This window comes from Delphinus delphis, chromosome 16 (assembly GCF_949987515.2).
Source record: "Delphinus delphis chromosome 16, mDelDel1.2, whole genome shotgun sequence".
NCBI classification, from domain to species: domain Eukaryota; kingdom Metazoa; phylum Chordata; class Mammalia; order Artiodactyla; family Delphinidae; genus Delphinus; species Delphinus delphis.
Window position 1 is genome coordinate 7,479,887 of NC_082698.1, and position 27,536 is coordinate 7,507,422.

The 27,536-nt window shown below is 54.2% G+C and overlaps 1 protein-coding gene across 4 annotated transcripts in view; it reads left to right on the forward strand.

Moving 5' to 3' along the window:
• Nucleotides 1–27,536, forward strand: part of LOC132439542 (EEF1A lysine methyltransferase 2) — a 183,921-nt gene that overhangs the window by 54,572 nt on the left and 101,813 nt on the right. For 2 of the 4 annotated variants that reach the window (XM_069541497.1, XM_069541496.1), the window contains exons 2-3: nt 18,343–18,606; nt 26,812–26,866. In XM_069541497.1, coding sequence (XP_069397598.1) covers nt 18,529–18,606; nt 26,812–26,866 — 133 coding nt within the window. In that variant the 5' untranslated portion in view covers nt 18,343–18,528. The remainder of the gene's footprint in view (nt 1–18,342; nt 18,607–26,811; nt 26,867–27,536) is intronic. The other 2 variants (XR_011246750.1, XM_069541498.1) reach the window with 1 other exon arrangement.

Genomic DNA, 27,536 nt, shown 5'->3' on the forward strand with positions numbered 1-27,536 from the left:
CACCCTCCCCGGGCCACGTCCCCGGCTCTGCGTCACAGTTTCCACCCAGCGCGTTTCACTCGTTTCTGTTCCCTGCTTGGCTCTAGAAGGCATTTGAGTTGGAGATCTCTGGAGTGGACAAGACGTTCAGAAGGTAGATTCAGGTTTTCTGGCCCCCCAGGTTGTATGGTGCAAGGCGGGGCTGTGGTGGAAATGCCCCTTGCACAGGGTCACTCCCTCCGTTATCCGGCCTGTTGTTCCACCTGCAAGGAAACTGACAGAGATGAGCTGGGCTCAGGGCAGGGGAAGTGCTTCGTTCATCTGTGTGGAGCTTTCCCCTTGCTGTTCCCGATGTAACCCCTGATGTGGCTCGGGGTCAGCTCCTCGAACAAGGTGCCTGACTCTTTGGAAGCCGGTCTCCACCCCAGAGTTCATTCCGGTTGCCCTGCGATGCCAGGTGACTTGGGGATCCTTTTTGTCCCCCAGCCCCGCTAAAGTCACTCAGGTGCTTCACCCAGTTTCATCTTCTTAGTCCAAAAGTGCTTCCATGATTTTAACAGATGCTGCGAGATTTTTTCTTTTTAAACAAAGATTTAATCTCTAAATTATCTTGACAGGCAGTCTAGTGGCCACATATCAAGTAGATAACTTCTGCTGGTGGTTGAAAGAGAACAATGTCTTAGGGTGAATGAGAACACGCTTCTCAGAGCCTCTTAGCTTATTCTTTCCGACAGAGACTCGGTGAAGCAAGTGGAAGTAAAGAGCCTTCCAATGGCGATTTATATTCTTTCAGGAATTGAGTTTTTCTTCCCAGATTCCTCCAAATATTTAACATCATCACTCCTTTCGTTTACTTTTTTTCCTCAACCCCATTTTTTCCTCCTCTTGTGGCAAATATTCTGCAAACAATTTTTTTTTTTTCTTCTGATTCTCACACATTTCACTACACTGTCAACCTTTGGGCTTCTTAGTGTCATTCTGGGTTGTTGGCTGAATTTGAGAAATGTGGGCCACAAGTCCCACTGCCTGAAAGCCCTCCTGGCCCCCTGATCTGCAGCAGAAATGTGGCATCCTCATCTGCTTCCTCATCCCCTCCCAGCCAGTCCATTCCATGCCTGGGAGCTTTGTCTGCCCCCTGATTCCACTGGGCTGAGACTCCTGAGAAGGACCCCGAAGGCCCCGCCCCACTGGTGTTCTTGAGTGCATTCTAGGGGGTGCTGGGAACTCCTTAAGGACAAGCACTGGGTCATCTTTATCTAGGTCCCCGCATCCTGGCCTAGACGAAGGGCTGGGGGTGGGGCCTAGGGCTTCCACCCAATTCTGACCTCATGGTCTTTTGCAAGAGACTTAACCTTGATGGACCCCAGTGTTTTCATCTGCAGAATTGTCCCCCCAAGTATCAGGGTTCTAAGTACCAAATCCACTAAAACATTGGTTTTCAAACTTTCGGGGGCACCAGACTCACCTGGAGGGCTTGTTAAAACACTGATTGCCGGACTCCACCCAGAGAGTCTCTGCTTCAGTCAGTGTGGGGTGGAGAGTGAAACTGCATCTCTAACAGGCTCCCAGGTGAGGCTGCTAGCCGCTGGTTCCGGGACCACACTTTGAGAACCACTGCACTGGAACCACATTGTTGAAGCAGGCGCCAGACGCTCCAGTGTTTACCCCGGCAAGGGTTTGGGTCCCAGCCGGTGACTCGAATGCCTGCCCTGCGTATGAGCCTGCTCTCCCTTTTTACTTCCTGCTGTGCAGAGATACATGCTTACAAAGCTTTGCATCTTATCACCTGGGAAACTGGACCCTAGGTGTCCAAAGATGTTTCATTTTCCAGTTGCTATGGACCGAATGTCTATATCCCCCCCAAATTTGTGTGTTGAAACCTAAAGCCCAAAGTGATGGTATTAGGAGGTGGGGCCTTTGGGAAGGTGACCAAGTCATGAAGTTGGAGCCCTCGCGAATGGGATTAGACCCTTACAAAAGGGACCCCAGAGAGAGAGGCCTCAGACCTTCTGCCATGTGAGGACGCATGAGAAAATGACCATCAATGAAGAAGAGCCTGTCAGCTCGGACTTCCCAGTCTCCTGAACCTCAAGAAATAAATGTTGTTTATGAGCTACCCAGTTGATGGTATTCTGTTGCAGCAGCCCCAGCAGAGTAAGACACCAGCCATTTTTATGGAAGCTGTTTATCTTTAGACTCTCACTATAATAGTTGGAGAAACATTTATTTTCTACCTTTAGGTAATTCTTTTTTCTAACCCACTCTCTGCCCCTGCCTCCAACCCCGTTAATCTGGACCCTGGATACCAGAGGAGGCAACATCGATGATTTTGAGTTTTGAACTTTGGTTTCCCACGTAGGTTTATTTTACCCATTCTCATCAAAGAAAGGCCGCACTTGGCTGAGCTAACATCTGGCATGGAGGTGCTGGGTAACCCTGCCTCCTCCTGGGCAGCTTGTTCCCTTCATGTTGCTCGACTTTCCAGGTATCAGTCCTGAGGCCGAGGTGCCCTTTGACTCAGGTGTCCTGAAATGCGTGTCCGCATGTAGTGATGGGAACTGGGGCACCAACCATGCCCAGAATCAGGTGCTCTATCCCTTCTTTCTCTTACCTGCCAACAGATGAGCCCAGCTTGGGCTTCTGGAAGTGAAAGAGCTCTTGTTACAACTGGGCACCTGAGGCCCAGAGCCCGGAAGTGATGTGCCCGCGTCCGTACAGCGTCAGCTGGAGGCTGTACGGATCTGAGCTGTCAGTGGTGGTTGCCTGCCTGCGAAGATTGATTGCATCTCATTTTTGGTTTTCAGTTGTCCAGAGTGAATCTGAAATCACTGCCTCTTTCCTGTCTTTAGCCTAGGATGGAATAGCTGGGAGGCGACGGCAGTCAGCAATGTTGCTTCGCTTTGCAGTTTTGTTTTGTAAAGGAGTGTCCCCCCTTCCACTCCCACTCCTCAAAAACTAGGGGACAATAAAGCAGTCATGGTTTTGAATGAAGCGTTTCTGTGCTGTTTTTCTGACTCCTTTCGTTACCCTGTCCTCTGCCGCCCCCAGACCTAGTCCCCGGCAGCTGAAGCACATCGGCCCTTGTGCTTTCATAGCCATGCAAACACGTGGTGAGCGCGTGCTCGGCACATGCCTTGATCACATATTTGTAGCTCGGGAGTCCGAGACGATCGTGACATTCTCATGTGGGGCTGGAGGTGGCCACTCCCCCTTCCCAAGGGAGGACACAATTGCTGTATTGTCTGTCGGCATTCTGGGCTAGCGGTGTGGGTCAGTGCCGGGGCTGTTGGTGCACTGGGAGATGGAAATAACTGTCCTGCGGCTGTGTACCTTGATGCCGCCGTTTTGTGAAGGGGGGTGGTTTCTGATCCCCTGTGAGGATCCCCTGGGTCGCCTGGCTCCGTTCGGCTGAGTAAAGCACCCGCTCGTGCCCCTTATGGCTCAGCTTGTTGGCCTGGTGCTCTCAACGGCACAAGGCAGAGCAGGACAGGTGTGGCGGGGCAGACCCCCAAGAGCTAGAGGGGAGCCGGGCGAGGTGGGGCCGGGCCAGGAGTGGGGAGGCTGGTGCCGCTGAGGCTGCCCTGGATGGCGGAGCCCCCCCCCCGGCCCAAGGCTTTGTGAGGGGCGCGGGCATCAGCCGGACACGTGCCCGGCTGGGCGGCGCGGGGCTGCTTCCACCCGAATCTGGGAAGGGGCCTCACCTCCTGGCTTCCCAGCTCCCTGGGGTGCTGGACGCGTCACTGATGGGCTTCCTCTGGGGAGCCCCTCGCTCTGTCTCCGGCTGTTGAACTCCTATCTGCCCGCAAAGTCCGACACTCATGCCACCTTCTCTAGGACCCCTCCCCAGACCTTTACATCCCTGCTTGGGTCACAGCTCACTCCTGTCCCGTAGCCTGCATCCCCCCCGGCACTCGTCGTGCCTTGCGGTAAACCTGTTTGAACACTTGGTTTGTGTGAACTTGGTTGGTACACCTACCTGCCTTCTTGCCTCAGCCCCTGGTACAACCAGCCCGGGGGGTGTTGGACTTGGGTTGGGGCTCTCGTACCATGAGGAAATGACGAGAGAAACAGCGCAGGGTGTGCACAGGATCTGCCTGTTGATTTAAAGTCCCTCAGAGAAGATGCCCTTCGTTCAGGAGCACAGCATCACGTGCACGTTTGACTTCTCCCGGATAATCTTGCCCCTCGACCCCATCGTGCTCACCGTGCAGGCCCCCCTCCTTCTCAGGAGACGCTGGCCTGTAGGGGTGCTGCCTCCCAGCAAGCCCTGAGGGCAGCCAGGTGCTTTCTCCTAAAGGCCGAACTTGGGAAACAAAACCATAGGGAACACCCTGGGCCGAGATTTTCCTGGGATTGGGAGTGCGAAGGGCCGGCCACCTGCCCGCCCGCCTGCCCAAGCAAGGAGCCTCTGATGAGTATTTGCAAGTTTCCAGGAGGTGAGCGGTATCAGACAGAGTGATTTTGTGCCAACCACAGGTTCTGCTTGTGCTCTGCTGCTGTGGAACCCAGACAGCTTTGAGCCCAGCCCCTCCGTGGACCAGGAGGTGTAATGCTTCGAATTAGTGTTAACAACACAATTTTGATAGCTGTAGGAAACCCCACAAGCAAGAGGTTTCAATAGCTTTTGGCATCAGGAAAGTTGAGAACTGACTTAATGTAGTGAATGTGTTCTTTGGTTCAGCAAACATTCCCTGAGAGCTGTTCTTTGTGCCAGGTCCTGGGACTCCGGGGACCGTGGTTGGGCTCGTGCCCTCCCGAAGGCTGCAGTCAATGGGGGAGACGGACACACTGCCAGTTCATTTCATGCTCCTTTGGTTCGTACTCTGCAGTTTGGGCGAGGCCTTCCTGGAGGAGGAGACACCTGAGCGGAGTCTAAAAGCTGAGAGTAGTTAGCTCAGCTGGAGGCTGAAGAGGCTGAGAGGGGAGCAGGGGGAAGCAGGGAGCAAGTTCTAGCCAGAGGGCCCAGTGTGAGCGAAGGTCTGGACACGTGGAACAGTGTGGGGTGTTTGGGGAGCTATAAGCAGCTCTGTGTGTGAAAATTAGTCTTTAAGAATAGGCAGTATATGCGCTTGTTACAAACTCAGCTGTGAAAAGTAACTCTCCCCCCATCCCTGTCCCTCATATATACCTCTGCTTCTGTCTCTGGAAGAACTCCTGTCGCCTTTTTCTTTGTTCTCCCAGAGAAATTCCATTGATGCGCAAGTATGTATATATATATATACAATTTTGATTTTTAAAAATTTAGATATTTTTTGCATAGGTCGTACCTTCAAAATTCAAAATGTACAAAATGGTATTCCTTGAAGAGTCTCCTCTCCCCTTTGTTCTCAGCAACCCACTTCCTCTCCCTGAAGACTCTTGATATTAAGTTTCTTCTGTATTATTGTTACATTTATTTAGTTTTACCCAAATAGGAGCTTACTGTGTCCACTGTGTGTCTTTGCTCTTTCACTTAGCGCTCGACTGGAAGATGGTTTCCTGTTGGCGCCTATCAGGCCTTTTGAAAAGCTGCATTTTGTCCTTTGCGTGGATGTCGGGACATTTGTTTATCCTGTCCTTACTGTTAGGCAGTTAAGTTGCTTTCTGTCCTATCTGTGCTGAAGGCGCATATTTTTTTTTGCACCCAAGCAGGCTTATCTGTAGGGCAGGTTAACTTGGCATCTGAGGGTCCTGAGGTTCAGGAGGAGAGCCGCCAGGATGGCAGTAGAATGGCACAGAGACATTGGCCCAGTTTATGTTTTGCTTCCTCGCTCTAGAAGTTGCCCTGTTCCTCTTTGTGGAAGGCAAGTGACTTTTGAATTGGGTTCTGCTGAGAATTTGGGGGAGAAACTGTTTCATTCTGGTGCTGCCTCCCATCACTGACCCCTCTAAGAAAGCGGACCCACCGTGGGCTCGTGAAACACCACTCACCTAGGGGTGTGGTCAACATTGCTCGGAGGGACTGCTCCTTGGGCACCTGTGCCAGACTCTGACCCTCCTACCACTCACAGCGGCCAGGCAAGGCCAGACCAGGGGCCTGCAGAGCAGCTGTGCCAGCCCTGTCTGCTGGGGCCTGGTGGACGTGGATGCCACTTCCAGGCACTTGCCAGGCTTTGTGCTTCGTGAACATCATGGCTCTAGCAAATGTTTTGTCGATTTATTCAAAATTGATGTATCAATTCATAAAAGAATCTGCCCGGGAAGAACACCCACCACGGACTGGGAGGAGGAGATCCTAGCATGGCTTTGCACCCACCCCATCAAGGTTGCGATGCTCTTTTTTTTTTTTTTTTTTTTTTTTTTTTGCGGTACGTGGGCCTCTGGACGCGCAGGCTCAGAGGCCATGGCTCACGGGCCCAGCTACTCCGCGGCATGTGGGATCTTCCCGGACCGATGCCGACCGCATCGGCAGGCGGACTCTCAACCACTGCGCCACCAGGGAAGCCCTGCGGTGCTCATTTTTGAACCGTAGAAGGCCCTGTTATGATATCGTGTAATTTGTCTTTTAAAATGTACTCTGCCTCTTAGTGCATTTTATTTTACTTTTCATTTCACTCATGCAGTTAATAATTTTTACTTCCTTGGGCAGAGGGCCTGTGACTTACATATGCTTTTGTGCACAACTCCTGTCCTATCAGGCTTTTCAGGGAGGACAGCCTGCTGTTAACTATTCACCTAGCACACCTGAAACTTGGTTCTGGTGTCTAAATGCTGGGCCCTGACCAGTACCTGTTACATTTCATCCATTCTCATCTTGTCCCCTTATTCAGTCTGACAGCTTTTTTTTTTTTAACTTGATTATCGTTATTGTTAACTCTGAGAACGTTGATGATTTATGCCCGCCTCCCCTGGGCTTACTCCTGGTCAAGGAGGCTGGTGTTACCTGTGTCAGCTGTAGCCTTCCTGCTCTCGCACGTTTGGTAACTCCTCCAGATGAGGCTCCTTCCGGGTGAGGCTCCTTCCAGGCGAGGCGAAGGCCAGCTCGCTGGTGGGTGTGGGAGGTGCTCCGAGGCCTAGCTGTAGAGTTTTGCTGCTGACTTAGTGAAATGAGCTTCCTGAGGGCAGGACAAGCTGGCACCAAAACTCGGTTCGATGGCTCCCCTAGAGGACGATGAGAATAACACGACAGTTACAGCGGCCGCGGGCACATTTGCTGCTTTTTCAGGTACTTTGGGATATGTTGTGGACAAACAGTGGAGTGAACCTCTGTTTCTTCCGGGGCCTGGGCCATTTCTGATGACGATGATCTGCTCACCTCTGGAAGGTAAAACTCTCTGAGGGTGTTTTGAGTCTCACTTAGAGCTGTCAAGATTAGCACCCCCCCCCCACCCCACCAAGGCTCTGGAAGAGTTCAGCAGGGCTTGAATCTGGTTGGCCATATCGTTTCCTCTTTAACCCCCTCGAGGTCTTTGCTCTGAGCCCGGGAGGCCGGGGTTGTCATATCCAGGATGCTTAGAGGAAGTGGAGATGGGTTTGCAAATGAGGCGCCCCTCCCTTCTCCTGCCCGCACACTCTGCCAGAAGGTGAAGCAGGAGCTCAAGACCCACACGCAGCTGCTCCCAGGCTCCTTCTGTTCGGTCCCTGAACAGTGCTAAGTGATTCAGAGCCGAATCTCTGGGCTTTGCTTTGAATTAGGACCTCAGGGCAGCCCTTCTTACAGGAGCCTCTTTCTCCTCCTGAAGAGTCAACAGTCTGGTGCTGTTGAGGTCCTTCTGCAGGCAGATGGCCGTTGTTCCACATAGAATGGCTCCCTCGCCACCGTGCTGCAGCTGATGTCAGAGTCATCTTAGTAGAGTTTGTCCCGCCCTTCAGAAGCCCCCTGGGAGGCACCAGAGAGATGGCTTTGGGAATTTGACTGAGAGGTGCCCCGGAGCTCACGGATACCTGTCGTTATGACGGACCTGTCTGGCAGTCTCTCTGAAGAGTTTTGTTTTGGCAGATGACAGCGTTCTTGACTGTGTGGTGCAGCTGGCCGTGTGGGGGGCAGGGGAGAAGGCGGAAGCCTCAGTGTAGATTGGTTAGCCCGGCTGATTAATTTCTATACCAGACCCTGTAAAATCGGTCGGATCAGGAGGGTGAAGTCCTGGTCTGCGAGGTGAGATCAGGGTGTGACCTCCAAGTGGGTGGCAGATGGGAAACCTGGTTCTCGTGTCCCTCACAGTTCTTACAGAGCTCCTGGTCCCCTCCTGCGTCACCGCCCGTGTTTCAGTGTGATGCTTGTGTCACCGTGTGAGGCCACCAGCCCCCAGGTCCCTGAGATGAAGAGAGGCTGCCTCCCAGCTGTGTCCCCGGTGCCAGCTGCTGGGAGGCTCCATTTGCTCTGTGCAGCGGCCCGGGGCTTCTGTGAGGGCAGTGCTGGTGTGTGGCCGGGCAGGAACGGGGACGCTCCCCCTGCCCGAGGGGCTCCTGGGACCACACTGGCATGAAGCGTGCGTGCAGCCTGGGTGAGGGTAGGTCATCCCGCAGGAGGGAGAGAACGTTGCTGTCTCTGGGCCCTAAAGTCCATAAACATTTTGCAAAGGAAGCGGCTGTTTTTGTAGCAGGAGGTAGGAGATGAAGGTGTGAAAACCGGTAAGTGACTAACTTCCTCGCCTTCCAAGAAACTCCTTATTCTGAATGTTGTTAATGTCACTGAAAGACACCAAGGTACCCTGGTGTGCTTAAGGACTGAGTTTGGAGAATGCACCTGTGCAAGCCTCCCCACTCGTGCCTGTAGGTACGTAAGAGAGGGGGGCAACCCCACCTCCCGGTTACCTGCCCCGAAGGAATATGAAGGTGGCTTCCCACTCTCCACTCGGCCATATGGAAGGCCACGGCTGAGGCTCATGATGGCGGCCAGTGAGAGTTTGGCCTTTGCTGTTGTCCGGTCTCCTGCGACCTTGAACACTGGAGGTCAGGTCTGGGCAGGACCGGGAAGGCCAGCTGACACACGGCCACCAGAGCAGTGGCTGCAGGACGGGCATCATTGGCCCTTCCCACCCTCTCGCGGCTCACGCAGCCCCTTCCGTGACTGAGTCTCCTGCTCCCTCGGGTTCCCGTTCGCATGTCACAGGTGAGGAAACTGAGGCTCATAGAGGCAGCGTGACCTGGCTGAGCCACACAGCTGATGCATGGCTGCACGTCGATGCTCACTTGGCAGAAACAGAGCCCGTCTGAGCCGGTCTTCCATTCGTCAGGTGAGGGGTCTGAGGCCAGACAGGGGAAGTGACTTGGCAAACGGGCCAGAGCTGCTCGGTGGCAGAGGCAGGGCCAGAACCCATGTGTCCCAAGTCCTGCTGTCTTCACACAGGCCACACTGCCTCTTGTTTGGGCTTCTCTATTTTTGTTCTTCTTTAATTTTTTTTTAACCCCTCATCTCTTTTGGTTTCAAATCATGGTTTGATTAAATTCACTGTACTTGTAAATAGGTCTGACTGAAGAAGGGGTCATGGTCGTCTTAGGCCATAAGTGGCTTAACATTTCAGTAGATTATCTCTGGGGCCCCTGCTGTGTCTCACCGTCCCCTGTTCTCTCCCCTCCTCTCCCTCATCCTGGTCTGGAGGACAAGGCGGTGTCTAGTCTGTGCTCCCTCAGTAAGTACTGGTTCTTCTCCCCCCCACCCCTCATTTCCCTCCTTTTGAGTTTGCTCTGCAGATCCTAGTCCATAGGACGCTCTTCTCTTGTAGGGTTTGGCAGGTTTAAAGGACTTGAATGGTAGCGAGAACTGCAGGGCCGCATATAGGAAACTTGCCTGTCAGTTAGTTCTCATTGATGAATGAGCTCTTGACACGTCATGCATGCAGTTGGCTTGAGTTTCAAGAAGCAACACAGGCTGCCTCGTTCCCATGTTCACATTTGTTTTGGCTCTGGGTCTCAACACTTTCATGTCCCTGAATAATGTTCTTCCTCCCCCTCCTCTTGAAATTGTTATTTGCTTAAAAACACAGCAAATCCCTACAACACTGGGAGAGTGACTGTGTAAAGTCCCAGAGAACAGACTCCCAGTTTGGTTCAACAGCTCATTTACTGTTTTATTTTGTTTCCCCTCCATTAAGACAGTCTCATAAGGGAGCCTGGGCCACTTTCCAGCCAGGTAATGCGACTGCTAGTCCTTTCCTGAGTGTGGGCCTTCGGTGGCCTTTGATTACCTGAAGGTCTAGTCCAGGGAATGTATATTCACCCCAGTCACTGAAGAAAACACCTCCAAGGACACACCTTACTCTGGGGCGAGGAATCAGGGGTGGGGTAAGCATGCTGTCTCTAAGGACGGCAGATGCTTTATTCTTGCAGCAAGAAAGTGTTGCACAGCCCCCCCTGAGAGTCTGATGCAGCCGCATGTCAGCTGTGTGGTTTAGCCAGGTTGCACTGCCTCTCTGAGCCCAGTTTCCTCACGTGTCACGTGCAGACAGGAACCAGGGTGAACATGAGACTCAATAATGGACTTGATTGTCCAGCAGCTACATCTCCCAGCGAGGTGCTCAGAGGAGTCCCAAGCATGTTCCGTTCCCCTGCCCAGCCACCCGTGCTGTAGCTGTGAAGACGTGGTCTGTGTTAGCTAGTTCGCACGTGCTGAGTAAGGGCCTGCTCTCTGCTCGAACTGTGCTCACCGAAGGACTCACCTCAGTACCCCTGGCCCCTCTTCAGGTGCCCCACTCTGCAGACCTTTCCTTCCTGAACTTCCCACTCGCGGGGGCAGAACAAGGCTTACTTTTTACAGATCACAAAGCTCAGCAAAGTTCTGTTACTCGCCCAGGGTGCCACAGCTCATCCAGGATTGAGCTGGAGGGGAAGTGTGACTTCCGGGCCTCGAGTTCAGTGCTCGTCCCCAGGTGTGCTGTTGATTCAGGTTCCTGCTGTGACAGGCTCTGTGCTGAGACCAGAGGAGGCCTGAGGCAGGGCCACACCCAGACAACATGTGTGGAGGGCGGGCTCCCCGTGAACACCCTGGAAATGGGCTTGGGGAGAAGGACGGGAGTTGGGGGGGAGCTCTGGGGGAGGGGCAGCAGAGCCCCAGGGAGAGGGGGGCCTATGGACACAGATCCCGGCTGATGTAGTGAGGAGCCAGAACCATCCCCCAGGCCTGGGGGCACCCTGGCTTTCCCGGAATGTACTTCACCTCTGCACGGCACCCGGCACGGCTGCCCCTCCATGTGGTTAGGGATGGGAATCAGTGCCTTTATGTTTCACCCCTACCCTCTCACTTCCCCACTCCCTGCCTCAGTGGAACGTCTAGTGCCGGTTCATCATTAAGTCCAGAAGGTTGAGGTGTGGCCTGGGGCACCACAGGAAGAGCTTATAGGGAAGAGGTGTCTTGCAAACCCAGCATCTGTGCTTCAGCTTTTGATCAGTTTGAGAAATCAAATACTTACGGGATAATTAGGACACAGTTTACGGATCCTGGAGTAGAAGTCTTGGTGGTTCAAAGACTTTGGAATTCAGCAGATGTGGCTTGAGTCCTGTTTCACCCTTTACAACTGGATGACCTTGGGCCTGGACCTCAGCTTGTCCCTCTGTAAAACGGAATAACAGTAGTGCCCACTCGTAGGGCTCCTCTGAGGATACAGTAAGCCTGGGGCCTGGCACTGCTGCAGTGGCTGTTCTTATTTTATTCATGCACTGTTAAAAGGTAGACTCCGTGTCACCTGTTATTTCCACAGATACAGACCAGGAAGGTACTAGGAAAATGGTGAACAAAAATGTATTTTTTTCCTGGCTATTGCCTCTATTGTGGAGTTTCCTTAAATCAGTAATGTTTGGTATCAAACATGTCCTTGGGGTTAAAGTATTGACTTAAGAGGTTTCATCTGTCTCTCTTTTTCTGTCGGTGTATTGCAGGCGGTGAAGGCATAGCTGTCTTTGATCAGTTATTTTTCAGGAGGACCTGAAGACTTGGGAACCTGGGCCGAGGGAATTAGTTTAAATGTTCCACTGCCGTCTGGGAAACACATTCTCCGGGCATGTTCTCTTATTGAAACTCCAGACTCTCTTTCCAATGTCAACTTGGTCTGGGAAAGTACGGGCTGTTGATAAAGTTCCTAGGCAGCTTTTAACTTGTATCCTTTAAACTCAGATGCCTTAGCAGCAAGCAGAAGGCATCCCCGGACAGATTTACTTCCCTGCTCTTGGCAGATGTGAGCCTTGACTGCGACCAGAGGATTCTTCTGCCTGCTCCACCCTTCCATGGGTTTGTCACAGGATCTGGCAGAAGGCAGCATGACCCTCTGAAAGATGCCCTTCCCCACATGTTCATAAATTTGCTTCTAGATCCTGCCCACAGATTGCTTTTGTCACACCAACAGCTGAAGTTACGAAAGTTTAAAAGTGCATGCAGCCTTCCCAAAGACCTTGTAGAATTGCTGTTTTTCTCCCATTTCCTTTGCTTCATGGGAGGGGGAAGTGGAAGCTCTGAAAGGAATGACTTGCTTGGGCCATCAGGAAAATCACTGTCAGCGGCCAAGGTTATGTTTAGGTTTTGCTCTGAGTCCTGTGTTGGGGTGGTGAGATATTCTTCTGCCATAAAACCAACTTGTACAAGTAGTAAACACAGGATAAGGATATTAAAAGAAGGAAACGTTTAATTGGGCGAGTTCCAGCGTGGTTAGTTTCTTTTCTTTAAAGGGTGGCTCTTCAAAATGCATGACAGAAACGTTTGGTAGACTCCTGTAATCTTCTGAAGAGTTATATAGACTCTCAGAGTTTGCAAAACTTTTTTGCATATATAAAGGCGTTCAGCGCGCACCGGGCAGGGTTCCCATTTGCCAGAAGCCGAGAGTCTCAACCACAGTGATATCAGACAGCTGGGTTCGAGGGTTGCAGACGCCCGAAGGCACATTGAAGACTGCAGAACAAAAGCAAGAAAGTTTCATGTTAGGAAGGACCCGTGTGAGAAAGTAAAGTTGCCCCCTGTCCCTGCGGTGTCCTGAGGAGACAGACCTGGATTCAGATCTCACCCTCACCCCCGCTAGCTGTAGGATCTTGGGCAAATGCTTGATTCATTTTCCTGGAGCCTTGGTCTTCTCATCTGGAAAATGGGAATACTGTTAATAGCAATGCCTGTTCACAGGAATTCGAGAGATGAAATGAGAGGAGCCCAGCCCATAGTTGGTCCTCAGGGAGGCGGGGGCTGGGAGTGCAGCTGGGAGGGGGCGGAGGGGGCTCTGGGGCCAGGGTGCCACGGGGCTGGGTTGAGGCCTCTCACTAACCGCGGGCAGTGTCGCTTGGTGCCCGCTGACCATCCGTGTGTACCCTGGGGAGTGGGCACCGGTGTCGGGGGCCTTCTCTGTGCTGTGCTCTTTTATACACATTTTCTTACCTGACTCTTCCAGCAGCCCCCAGAGCAAAGGTGTTCTCACTTTCATTTTAAAGATGAGGAAACTGAAGTTAAGGGGCTTGGGAGGTGAGGGGGAGGCTGCCCAGTCCCTTAGCACGCCTCCTTGCCTCACGCTGCATCGGATCCCCTACAGGCAGTGGCTGCCACGTGGCCTTCTTTAAAAGGAATTTTATGTGTATATGCAGTACAGTTCACTCTTTGGTGTTCACTTCTGTGAGTTTTGGCAAATGCATAGACGGAGTGGGCTTTTTAAATTTAAAATTTTGATGTAAGAAAAAAATTATTTTCTGTTTCACTTTGTATCTCTATGAGATGATGGATGTTCACTAAACTTATTGAGATCATCGTTTCATGATGTATGTGAGTCAGGTCGTGATGCTGCACGCCTGAAACTTACACAAGGCTGTATGTCCATCATATCTCAAAAAAACTGGAAGAAAAAAAATTTTTAACTTTTGAGATCATTGTAAATCCACGGGTAGTTGTAAGAAATCATAGAAATCCTGTGTACCATTTACTCAGTTTTCCCCAGCAGTAACATGTTGCAAAACTATAGTACAAGTCACAAGCAGGAAATTGACACCCATGCGATACAGTCGAGATACAGAGCATTTCCATCCCAAGGATCCCTGCCGGTGTCTTTTCATAACCACCCCCGGCTCCCTCACCCCCATCCCAAGCGCCCGTTCAGATGCCCAGCAACTACTAATCTAGTCTTCATTTCTGTAATTTTGTCATTTCAAGAATGTTATGTAAATGGAGTCATGCAGTAATTAGCCTTTGGGGACCGGGATTTTTCACTCAGCATGATTCCCTGGAGATTCGTCCAGGTAGATCTCAATAGTTCCTCCCTTTTTAGTTCTGAGGAGGGTTCCATGGGATTCTGTTCCACAATTTGTTTAGCTAGTCGCCCGTTGAAGGACATCTGGGTGGTTTTCTGGTTTTGGCTGTTGTGCATAAAGCTGTTATGAACAATCATGGGCAGGGTTTTGTGTGAACACAAGCTTGCATTTCTCCGGGATAGATGCCAAGGAGTGCACTTGCTGGGTTGCGAGGTAGTTGCTCGATGGGGCTTTGAAGGATGCATCTGGTATGGAGGGGCAGGTAGGGGTGGGGGCTTTGCTGCAGGTGGACACCAGTGGGAAGCACAGCCCGGGAGCTCACCCCTGATACCCTAGGTGAGTTGATTCATCTGTCTGTACACTGTTACTACTTACATCTGTTGTGTATTGATATATAAAGCGCCCGGTACACAGTAGGTGCTCAGTAGATAGAAGCTGTTCTTAACATGGGTTAAGAGAAGACCCACCAGGCCAGAGCAGGATCTGTGCCCCAGAGGTGATCTCAGGAGGCCTTTCCCTTGCCCCCTGTGGGCCCTGGGGCACCTCCTTTTTACCTTGGGCAGAGCTGTGCACCCAGTCGTCCCTCAAAGGCCAAGTTCCTGGCTTCTCCCTGAGAAGTAACTGGCCCCGTCCTCAGACTGGGCTCCGAGTCTCTGGACGGGCACTGGCATTCCCCAGTGAGCTTGGCCAGGCCCATGCCATGGATCAAAGGAATCCCAGGGAATTCCAGATTGTGCCAGGCTCTGATGGTCTGGATTTGCCTCACAGGGTCTGAGAATGTGCCCGGATCATTTCAGATGTTGCTACGATTTAGCCGGATTCCAGAAACGTGTGGAGCTCTTGCTGTAGTCAAGGCACCGACCTGGGTGCTGCAAAGGGTTCAAAAAAAATCATTCTCTTTCAGCAGATCAACCCAGCCAACTCCAGCTCCTTTGGGAGCATCCTATGGCTGCATGATAAAGTCTGGCACTCGGAGCCTTTGGTCTGGGGTGACTCTGTCTTTCCAGCCCCTTGTCCTGCTGCTGCCCCCTCTCCACGTGCCCTGTGTGCCTGCCAGTAGTGTGCTCACTGCCCCCCGCCTGCCCCCGCCTGTACAGGCCAGGCTGCCATCCTACGCTCACGCTTCCCCCTTCCCAGGTGCCTCTTCCCTTCCTGTTGAAATCTTGCCTGTTTTCTTTTCGATCAGAAAGGCGTTATATGCACTGGATGAAATCCTCAAATAGCACGTGTCCGTGTGTAAGGGTATACACTCAAAGTGCCTTCTCCCACTCCAGGGCCTCATGGTTATGGGACCATGCTGTACTCCTCTTCTTGCTGTTTTCGTTTACAGTGTTGTCTTAGAGAGTGCTTCGTATCTGTACCATTAAAACTGCCTCATTAACACTGCAGTAGAGGTGACATGGTATTTGTTTACATAGCTACACTGTGATTTCTGTTACCAGTCACCTGCTGATGGCCGTCTGGGTTGTCCCCACTCCTGGGCTCTTCCAGGCAGTGCTGCATGTCATTGGTCCCTGTGCCAAGGGGTCTGTTTATGACTCAGCCCCAGGGACCCCCTCCTCCATCTGCCTTCCGTAGCTGTGGTACCTGTGTTCACAGTACTGTGTTTCCACAACTCCTGAAGACAGGGCTCGTGCAGGACCTTCCTCCTCCTTCCAGTGCCTGCCGTGTTTACTGACTGCCCAGTTTCCAGGAGCATATGGTGCTCTGGTATTCACCAGTCATGCTGCCTCTGTGCGACCTGGCCTTTTGTAGGGGCTCCAGTGGGAGCAGAGCTGCGAGAGCTGGGACACCTGCACCGCTTCCTCCATCCAGCTTCGTGCTTGGTACACAGCGGCTGCATCGGATGGGCTAACGTGTTTCCGTGGCGATAAGACTTCTACAGCATCGTTCTGACTGGCCGCCTACTGTTTCACCAGAGGCATGGGCCATAATACAGCCAGTTCCCCCCCGCCTTTTTTTAAAAATTTATTTATTTTTATTTTTGGCTACGTTGGGTCTTCGTTGCTGCACGCGGGCTTTCTCTAGTTGTTGCGAGCGGGGGCTACTCTTCGTTGTGGTGTGCGGGTTTCTCATTGCGGTGGCTTCTTGTTGCAGAGCACAGACTCTAGGCGCGCAAGCTTCAGTAGTTGTGGCTCGTGGGCTCTAGAGTGCAGGCTTAGTTGTAGCACACGGGCTTAGTTGCTCCGTGGCACGTGGGATCTTCCTGGACCAGGGCTCAAACCCTTGTCCCCTGCATTGGCAGGCGGATTTGTAACCACTCTGCCACCCAGGAAGCCCAGCTAGTCTCCTCTTGATGGAATTTAGCTTTGAAAAGTTTTGATGGAATTTCCCTTTTAAAAAAATTTGAGAGGACAGATGCTTGGGTGTCCATTGCTGAGAAAAGATCGGGACTCACAGGCTCCCCCATGAAACTAGTGGCAGTAGCTACTTGTTTATTGAGTTCTTCAAATGAGCTAGGGCTTCTCACCGAGCAAGCCAAGCTCTCTTTTCTTATGATACAGAGTCATCTTCTGAGGCAGGCACTGTTGTCCCTATTGTATGGAAAGGCAAACCAAGGCTCAGAGAGTAAGTAACTTGGCAAAGGTCACTCAGACGATACATTTCAACAGCTGGGATTCCAGCTCAGGTGTGCTTGGCTCAGGACCTGAGCTTGTAACCAGCGAACCCTCCTGCCTTGTTAGGGAAGAAGGGAATGGGGAGGGTGGGTCACCCCTGGGCCTGGGGTGATGGCTGGCGGCTCCAGAACTGAATCGAGGTTGCACCTAGAGAGAAGACGGCCTCCATCAGGCCTCGTCTCCGTCTCTTGAAGGGAGAGTCCACAGCACCACTCCGGGCACTCCCCTGCTCACGTGGCCCGCCCTGCTCCCACGCCAAGCGTCCAGGGGGCTGGCTGGCATCCCTGGCTCGGCTTTCTGGCCAGACTCGGAGGAGTGATCTGAAATTCTTTGCTGGGGCAGATCATACTTGGTCAGAACGTTTCACTTCTAGATTGATGTGGCTTTGGAACTCTGCATCAGGTCTCCCAGTGTGACCTGGGAGCCTGGAGACTCCACCGGCCCTCCCTCCTGAACAGTCAGTCCTTTGAAAATGTATTGATTTCCCTCCTTCCCTTCCCTGCTTTTGCACTTTGGATGAACCTTGTTTTCGAAGAACAGTAGAAGGTAATTTTCCTGTGCTCGCCAGCTGGCCCGTAATTGAGCAATTTCAGTAACACCCACTGTAAAGTCTAATCGAAGTAAACAGGAAAATATGATTTACAATCTGGACGGCAAGTAAATACCAGGGTGCAATTAATTTTTACACAGAGCAGCAGATTCTAAAACATTTTCCTGCACTGACCAGTTTGATTTTAATTACAGATTAGGAGCTGTTGTTATCGTTACTTTTTACTTTTTGATGGAACCTGATGATCTTCAGGTTCCTCGGACCTCTGTGACTTCCTCTGAAGGTGTAACCACGGAGGGTGGGTTGGAAATAGGATCAGAGAACTTAATTTGTAAGGAGCGATTTTCCCAACCTGGACTGCAGGCTGCACTCTTTGGGCTTTTGCTTGGTGAGAGATAAGGGTGGGTCGGGGAGATGCTCCGGGCTGTGTAGAACGATGATGAGAGAGGGTCCCATCACTGCTGGGAGCTCAGAGGGGTGAGTGCAGGCCGGGACTTGGTTTGGCTCATTCTGAGGAAGGGGACGGAGACGCCCTGTGTTGCAAATGTGTCATTTCGGAATCGTGGTGCTTCCAAGGATGGGAAGTATGTGCCTTTAAATGGACCCTCCTAGTTCTTCCAGTGGTTTCCTTCAGACCTGGGCGGAGAACAGGAGCCACCTTGCCGGCTGCAGGGTCGGCCCGTGTCTGACCTCAGCCGACCTTGGGCTGTCTGTAGGGCTAGCTCAGTGTAGGAGGTCACACGGCTTGAGCGCACTTCGGGGACAGCAGTCTGTGAGCAGCCCAGACCCCGAGATCTGTCTTAAAGGTGCCACAAGGCTGAGCTGGGTCACTGTTGTGCCCACCAGGTGTTGGCTTTAGGGACACCCTAAGGCTGGCCTGGGGGTGGGTGAGGACTCCGGGAAGGCCATTCCGGCCTTCGTGGCCCCCGCCAGGTTACCTCTCCTGCAGCGGAGAGGCGGTTCTATTCCCCAGCAGGGTCCCAGCGTGCAGGGGAGGGCGCGGCTCTCTCGGGGCCCTGGTCTGCGCCAGTCCTGAATCCCTCTGCGTTTCTTTTATCTTTCCAGGGAGTTGACCACACTTGTCCGTTTCCTGGAAGAGCCCCACCCTGCGGGTGAGCAGCCGATGGGGAGCTGTTTCTGCTGACATCGTCATCCGGGGGGTGCCCAGGAGGTCGCCTCTGCCCAAGTCTGCCCACCCGAAGATGGCTCGTGCCCACCCTGGGCTGGCGCCCAGTGCCTGAGGTCCTTACCATGGTGATGATCCTGAGTCAAAGCCTCGACAAGCAGGGAGCTGACCCCGTAGCGTGCAGGACCTTCATCCCTGAGCTGGTAAGGACCTGGTGGCCTGGCTTCTCTGGTGACCCTTTTGAGGCCCGATATCCAGGTGGGGCTGTGGACTGAGGAAGAGGCCTTAGCAGATGTGCCCAGAGGGCCCGCGAGCAGAGCTCTGGGAGCCGTGGCAGGAGGGGCAGTGGAGCAGAGTCACCCAGAGCCCGGCTTCGCCCTCACAAGAAGGAAGTAGCCAGCCCAGATCTGAGTCCTCTGGCGAGCGGGGAGGGCAGGCCAGCACCCTGGTAAATAATACCAAGCGTGCTTCTGCCGCCCCTGCCGGGCTGAGCCCCACATTCCTTCTGGTCTCCACCCGGTCAGGGAGGTAGTTTCCAGAAGGCGGGGTGGTCAGTGAGAGCGAGAGCTGCCGCCTCAGCAATGTCCAGAGTGGGGGGCGGTGGAGAAAGAAGGCGCGGCCTGGCGGCCAAGGTGGTGGGCCTGGTGGCGGCCGCCCCCCGCAAGGGTTGTCCTCGGACCAAGTGGCCCGGTGAGCCTGGCCAGAGAGGCAGACAGCCGGCCTTCTTAGGCCGCGAACAAAATGGCCTCCTCACCCTCCTTCTATGGCCCTAATTCCTCGGAAGTGGGTGGGCTGCTCCCCTGCAGGGGGAGCTGAAAGCAGTCCCGCTCGGGCATAAACACTCTTGTGGGGGGTTTTGCACGTGGGTACGTCCCAGGGATTCTGCTGCTTCTGTGGTCAGGGATGGGGGCACTGTCCGGGGTCATGTCACCCAGCGCCCCTCCTGACGCCCTTCACAGCCCCTCGTGAGACCCCACGCTAGCACCTAGTGGGCTTTCTCCCCCAATCTTACCCCACCACCCAGGTCGAGAGCAGGCAGGTGGGTCTTAGGTCCTCATAAGAGCTTGTGAAAGCCACCAAGACCTGTGTCCACTCCTCAGGCCTTCACGGAAGCACCTTGGGCTGAAGGAATTCCGTAAGACAAGTAGGGTCTCTGCCCATCACTCCTTCCTTTCCAACTTGTGTTGAATATATATCTGTCAGTAGATTCCCTCTCATCATCCCCACTGCTGCTGCTCTGGTCCTTCCTGCATACTCTCTCATCTGGATTCTTTTGGGAACTGGCCCCCGCTCTGGCTCCTGTAGCCTGTTTGCATTACCCAGCAGCCAGAGGGAATGCAAGTCAGACCGTTCCACCTCTGCTCAGAGCCTTCCACAGGCTTCCCGTCTCAGGCTGAGCAAACACCAGACTCCTGCTGGGATGTATGAGGTCCGGTGTACTCTGGCCCCCGTGACCGCTGTGCTCTCTCTCCGCTGCTCTCCGCCACTGACTCTGTTCAAGCCACGCCGGCCTCCCTGCTCTACATGCCTCAGGGCTTGTGCACTTCTTCCCTGGCCTGGAACGCTCCCCGTTAGCAGGACTCTCTCCCTCCCTCCTTTTCTTTGGCCACTTGGCCTAAAATCTAATTCCACTACCTCCCCTACCTCCTTACCCCCATGTACTGCCTGTCCCCGTTTCCCTGTCCTTTTCTTTCCAAGGCGCTTAACCACTTTTCTAACATCTTGATCTCGTTCACTGAATGACTCCTGCCCCAGAGTGTGAGCTTCACGAGGCAAAGGACCTTTGTCACTCTCGCTCCTTGCCGAACACCCAGTGCCTGACCCTGGGACCTAGTGCGTGGCAGGTGTTCAGGGGATATTTTGGAGCGAGCGAATGCGGGTCCCTGTAGCCCAGCTTCTCAGCTCGTCATCGTTCAGTCCCTTCTCTGCTGCTCAAGTTCACGGCTGAGGGGGTGCAGGTATGAGTTGCTCTGTTTTCTGTGGTTGGTGGGTGTTTTCCCGCTGAAATTAAAGCACTCGTGTAGAGTAGCTCTGACCAAAAAGCAACGGCTCTCAGGGTGAGGGCCTCCTGGAGGGCCCAAGGGAGGCCCCCTCTGGCTCCAGCTGTGCTGTTTGCCTCAGTTGCCGCCGCTGAACTTGGTTCCATCTGGGGGTGGGCCTGCCTGGGCTTGGCCGTGGAGCTGGGTCCAGGGCCCGTGGGCCCGTGGTCAGCTGAGCCAGTCTTCAAAGAGACAGGGCCTGAGCCCTCGCCAGGAGGAGTGCGGCCTCCCAGCCCCAGCCAGGGAAGGAAAACTCATCTTCTCAGAAAAAAAAAAGGAGAGAAAGCCAAGGGAAGCAAATGGCCATTGAAGGGGGCTCAGTGGCTTCACAGGTCGGGGTCTGGCCTTTCTTCCCACACCCCTCTCCTTCTTGGAAAGTCATCGCCTTCTGTGTTCCTTCTCTTCTTGCCTCCCCTGGACTCCCGGATGGGCAGCCCAGCTATGGGCAGCAGCCACCTTCGGAGAGCGGCCTTCTCCTGTGTCAGTTGGTGGGTGCATCACAGGTTGTCAGCCCGTTACAGGTCTGGCCTGGTTCTGCTCTCACGGTGCAGGTGGAAGCACGATGAAGGCAAGCAGGAGGATGGGAGCGTAGTCTGTGTGGGGCCTGCGGAGTTGCCGTCACCCCTGCCTCTCCTGGAGCCTCCCCCAACCTGCTGAGGGGTGGGGACTCGTCCATCTCTACCTGCTATACAGGCAGGAAACAGAGAGCCCAGGGGACGGAGGGCCCAGGTCACACAGCTGGCGAGCAGGGTGCCAGGACGCAGGCTTCAAGTCCAGGCCCTGTTCACCCACCAAGGCCCTCACGCCCGCCCCTACCCGGCTCCTGAGGCTGTGGTCCTGGAATCCGTTAGGCCTTGGGGAGAGGCACGGCTGTAAACAACCAAAGAAAGACCCTAAATAAGACCAGCCTAGTGATGACATCCACAGAATGTAAGATAAACTGATTAGAATTTGCTCTGAACAGCCAGCAAGTTTGAGAGGAAGATGGGGGTTTTGCTTCAGCTTCCTAACCGGGTAACATCATCCTCATGTAAATACCATCAAGATAATAACAGGAAAGATGGAAAAGCTTTTCTCTTTTGTTTTCTAATCAGACTAAGAAGATAACAGAAGTTGGGGGTTCAGATTAAAAAAGAAATCATGAATCACCACAGGCCGCTTTGGAATTAGGGAAGTGAGAGGCCCCGCAGTGAGGACAGAGCCTAAAACTGCAGGTGAAGGTCCCCTGGGGGCTTGGAAACACTTGGGAGAGGAGAGGCTTGGGCCCCCCTGGGCCCTGGCCGCCCCTCCCTGCCTGCTGAAGGTCCCCGTCATGGTTCTCTTGTTCTCCTTTCCCTAAAAGCTAAATGCTGGTGACAACGTGACTGCCCCTACTCCCGAGAGAGGTGGGCAGACAGAAAGGGGACTGGCAAGCACTCAGTATGCCTTCCCCTGGGGGGACGGGGGTGGGGTGGGGGAGTGCAGTGACTCGGTTCCCCTTTCCCCCACTCTGAGCCGCCGCCTTCCTTTCCCCTGTGAGCAGCTCTTCCTCTGAGTGTGCTAACATTAGCTGCTGCCGCTGGAAGGCCGCCCGGACATCTGACCTCGGGGCTGCGTTCCCCCAGCTCTGTCCCGCCCGCCCACGCTCCGGCCAAGGGCCTGTTCTCCCTCCTCCCCGGCCAGGCCCAGCCTCCTCTCCCAGGCGAGCCTTCCAGCCTCTCTCAAGTCTGGAGACCAGCGGGAGCTGGGGTGCACTGCTCCCGGGAGGGCGGGGGGCGGAGGCCGGAGCGAAGCTCCAGGCCGCCTCACTTTGCTCAGCCTCAAGGTATTTCCGGCCACAACAGACACCCGTTTTGGGAGCAGGTCCTTCCTTCCACGCTTGTCAGATTAGGACGCCGAGGCTAAGTGACATTGCCCAGCAGAAGAGTTCAGTGACTACGTCCGGCCTGGCACCCAGCTGCCCGGGCACCCAGGGTCTTCATCTTCCCGCGCACCCGGAGTCGGCACTGGGCCCGACGCCCCGGCCAGGGTCCCTGGCCAGAATCCAGAAGCTCACAGAGCCCGAGGCAGTTCCCGGCCCCTCCCCCCACCCCCGCAACCCCGGGCGAGCAGGGGCACCAGGGCCCGCCCTGCCGTGGCTAACCCTGCAGCCTGGGGAGCCGGGCTGCCTGCCCTGTCTCCATCGGCGCCTTCGAGGGCCTCCACCTAAGGGCGCCTCTCCCTCCTCAGCTTCTCTTCCTCCTCGGGCCTGGCTCTGCCTCCTGCGTCCTACTGCCAAGGTCTCACCCTGTTCCCTTCCAGAGGCTGGGGTGCCCCACTTGTTCCCCTCAAGTGCGTGAGCGTGGGCCTGTTCTGCGTGGCCCTGTGGTTCCCTGTAGCGCCGCATCAGGAGAAGGAAAAGTGATGTGATTGCTTTAGTCAGTAGTCTACAGAAGAAAGTTATGAAGAAGCATGATTATGGCCAGAGATGAGCTCGGCTGTTTTCTGTCTGAGCTAGTTCCTCATTAAATAATGACCTGAACTGTGTCTTTATTTAAGTCAGGGTTTCTTGCGTTACTTAGTCAGACAGATGGCTCCTGGAGCCTCAATTTGATTTCCAGCTTTTGCCTTTCCTATGGAAGATCTGATTCCAAAACGTTCTCTGGTGATCCAAGGAGTCTCCCAGACACCAAGCTCTGCCCTGGGGGAGGCTCAGGAACAGAGGCTCTGGAGTAGGAGAAATACCCCGGGGAGCCGTGCTTATTGTTCTGTTGCCCTGCAGACCCCAGCCAGGGCTTGGACGTGCACTTGTGTGCGAATGCTGAGTGTCTTGTGAAACCTCAGATGGTGAGAGTTTCCCCTGAGGCCTGTTGGCCTCACCACATCGTCCATGTAGTGATTGGCTCATCCTTCCCACTGGGAGTGCAGAGGGCTCAAAGGGTCAGGGAGGCTGGCTGCAGAATGGCACAAACCAGTGGGAATAGAGCAGCCCTGGACAACTTGGTGCCCAGTGGGAACCTCGCCGTTGGGCCCAGGGAAACTGGCCAGCAGTCAGAGTGTGCCTGGGGCCTAACACCCTGGGAAGCTGTTGACTACGTGATGTTCTGGCCTGCCCACGGCCAGCCCGACTCATGGACGGGACTCAGAAAGCCCCAGGGGGAAGTAGTTAGCTCATGACTATTTCAGGCCTTATGTTTGACCCTAAAATTGCTGCTGTCCTATCAGTCAGCATTTCTCCATAATTATTTTGATGGAATTTGTCTACACACACAGGCCAGTGTGAATTGAGCGTCATGAAGAGGATGAAGGAAAAGAAAGAGGAAAAAGCTGCATTTCAGGTGGGGTGGGAGGGTGGGGGGACTACACTGCACCATACATAGTTTGGCAGGTTTTCTTATGTCTTTTTAGTTAAGCAGGTTTAACTTGTAAATTATATTTCCTCCTGGCACTAGAAGCCTCTGCGCAAACATCACTGTGAGCAGTTGCATGGTGTTCCTTCAAGTAGCTGAGCCATGGCCCACTTCACCGTTAGCCTCGTGAAGTCCGGCGTGGAATTGGCCAGGGTTCCTCAGTTGTAAGCAACTGAGACTGTCTCCCGCTGACTTACACCAGAAGAGAATTCCCTGGAGCGATTGAGAGAAGTATGGGAGAGGAGTTGGTGAATGAAGCCCCAGAAAGCCCCAGCTTTCGGCCGGGATGGGGGGGAGGCCGCCAGGGAGGCCACGTGACGGGAACCAGCCACAGAGCGAAAACCCTGAGGCGGCAGCGAGCTGGGCCGGTCCCGAGCTGCGTGAGTGAGGCCGGGATGGACGGAGGTTTGGCTCTGGTGGGCTGCGGAGAGGGGGGGCGCAGCCGGGTTTCATCCCGGTTGCCGTGGGGAGTGGTTGGAGGGTTGTGAGCAGAGCAGCCACGTGGCCTGGTCCCCGTGGGTCTGTGTGGAGGATGGAGGATGGAGGACGGGCCGGGGCGCAGGGTGGGGACCAGGTCGGGGGTTCGTTTGGTCCCTCGGCGGAGGCTCGAGCCGGGTGGCGTGGGGCATGAGAAGCAGTCGTTCCGAGCGTGTGTTCTCCAGCCTGGCGAGCGCGTCTGCGGCAAACACGGATAGGTCCTCGCTAAGTGAATGAATGAGTGAGTGAGTGAGGGCGGGGGAGCCCTGCGCGCTGGCCCGGTGGCTCCCGTCCCTGGCCACAGACCCTCCCAGCATCTCTGGCGCCCACTCACCGGCCCCCATTCCTGGGAGGGCTCCCAGCTGCCCCTCTGTCTAGAGCACGGCAGCTTACGGGGGAGGAGGGGCCGGTGAGCAGTGCCCCCCTGACTGTCAGCAGTCAGTTTGCTTCCCGCCGTGTCTGTAAACCCAGGCCTTCCTCGGTGGCCCCAGTGCAGCGACACGCGGCCCCTGTGCCTCGCGCCCTCCTGCTTGCCCTGGCCCGGTCCTGGTTTGGGCGTCTGTGGGCTCCCAGCCTGGGTGGCTGCCCTCGCCACCAGGCGCGGCGGTGGGGTGGGGAGGGGCGGGGTCTGTGCTTCCCGGAGGGTGTCTACTTTGTGCTGGGGCTCCTGCAGCATCGGGGCCGCTTCCCTCGAACAGCCAAACCTGTGGCACCAGCCAGGCCCAGTTTCTCTCTCTCCGAACCTTCTCTGGGCCGTGGGGCCTGTCTGGCTTCCGCAGGTGGCGCTGCCCGGAGGCAGAGCTCTGAGTGTCTGTCACCTGCTCTCCCTTCAGTGACGTTGGTGTGAGCTGGGAGGGAGGCAGAGGCAGCCGTCTGTAACTTTTTCCAGATATTTCCCCGGGAGGACTCCAGGAGGGGGACCTATCCTGAACACATAAGGTTGTTTTAAACCCAAGAAGGGGGACTGGAGGAGGGCGGCCTTGCCCGCCTTCCCCCCCGGCCCGTTAAGTTCCTTCTGGTTCTTTAGAAGCAGCTCTGTTTGCCCCCCCGGATGCCAGCCCTGACCTCCAGCACCCCAGCACCCACGGCCTGACCCATCTCCCTCCAGTCCCACTCTCTGTAGCTCAGGGGTTTGTGTGACTGTGGCATCTGTGACGTGTGAGCTTCCTTAGGGCTGAGGTGGGCGTCCTTCACCTCCGTGTTCCAGACTGGCCAGGACGGACCCTTGATAACCTGATGGATGAACACATTGCTGACCAAGGGCAAAGGTCCCTGACTCGGGCAGCTGAGGACAGGGGTGGGGCAGCTGCTGCCAGACAGTGGCTACCGTCTTATCTGGGTGGGCTGGGTGTTCCTGGTCAGCACCCCGTCCTCCTTCCAGGCCTGAAAGAGCCAGGGCCTGGCTCTCTGCCCACTTCTTGGACTGGTAGCCTTGCGCGTCCCTGTCACTTGGGGCTCCTCTCAGAAGCTAGAGCCCTCTGTGACCGCTGACCCCTCTGGAGCCGAGAGCTTCTTTCACCATCGCACGCTCAACCCCAGCACAGCCTGCACGTAACAAATTACCGGTACATATTTGCTGAATGAGTGGAGGAAGGAAGGAAGGCAGGAGTGAGTGAGACCCTTCTTCCCGGGGCCCCGACGGGCATAGATGGTGTCCTCCTCATCAGAGGTCAGAACAGGCCTCTTGACCTGGGCCTCGGCCAGCACAAGGAGCCCCTGGAATGGTCCACGCTCGGGTTACTGTGGAGCCGTGGAGCAGGTGCCTGGGCTTGGGGCTCTTCTAGGCCTCACTGGCTTTTCACCCAACGATCATAGTGTTCGGCTGAGGCTAGGTGTGGGGTTAGAGAGCAGATGCGCAGTGTTCATGGTAGACAGGGACACCACTGTGGAAACGCGGTGCCGAGGAGTCCAAAGCAGTAGCTGTGTGTTGAAGCCAAACATAACCTTTGAGTTTCTGTTTCAGTTCGTCAGGATGCCTCGGGGGGCCTCCTGGCTGCCCAGCAGCCTGCAGAGCCAGGGCCACACTCCTGAGCTTTACCCGTTGCTTCTTCACAGAGACGGAAGAGGTGTTCTCCTTGTGTCTCGAAGGGAGGGCTCTGGAGGTGGCCCTTCACTCAAGGTTCTTCCTGTCACCATGGACAGGAAGAGGTCCCCTGTCCTCCTAGCCTGGGTTGTGGGGAGGCCTGTCTCCAGCTCAGCTGGGTGAACCGTTCACATCACAGCTCCTTCTGCACCCTCCTCCGTATCACTGACATGGAAAAATCCCCTAGTGTCAGAAGTCACGGGTCTCTCTTGTGTGTTTTTAAAGCCCATTAACTTGATGGACTCCATAACTCACCGAAGGCTCCGGACAGAGAGCCCAGACCTAATTACGGGCAGATGTCTCTTTTAATACTTTTTTTTCTCCTTTCCCTAATCTGACGTTACCCCTTTAATTGTGACTTTAGCAAGGGATCAGTGCAGGGTCATGTGCAAACGTGCTTCTTATGACTTGAAGAGTGATAGCTTTTCTGGTTGTTTTCAGCACACGCCAAAGAAGATGAGTCAAGGACCGACACTTTTCTCTTGTGGAATTATGGGTGAGTAACCAAGGTGGCTGTGAACGGTCAGTCCTTCTCTAGCCCTTCCACCAGGGCCTGAGTGCTCCAGGTGAGACGCTAAAAGCACTTGCGGGACACAGGCACAAGGAGCAGCCGTGGGGATTCTCTTCTGTGTGTTTGAACTGTTCGGGTCCCAGCTGTGCTCGAGTGGTGCAGGGGCTGCTGTGGCTGACTGAGGGGCCGGGCGCTGGTGTGTGGTTTACGAATCTAATCTCCAACAGTGATACTGAGAGTTTCTGTCTGATTATTAAAGTAATCATGTTCATTTTATTTTAATTCAGAAAATGCACCATAGTGTAACGTATAAAATAAAAATCTCTCACAGCCCCAATACACAGTTACAACTACTGTTAATATTTTGGTGTAGTTTATGTCCATTGCGTTTTTTACATAGCCAAGTCCATGACGAACATACGATTGTACAAAATTATTTACAAAATGTTTTTTCCGCTTTTTTCGCTTAGTAATAATTACCACCGTTTCCCCGCAGCGCTACAGTTGCCCATTCCATGCACTTTAATGAGGCTGTGGTACTGCATTGTGTGGATGATTCAAAATGTGTTTAACGATGTAACTGTTTCTTGGTAGTTGGGTAGAAGGACCGTTCTGTTTTCTGTTGAACAGTGACTCAGTGTCTGAATCTTGCTCT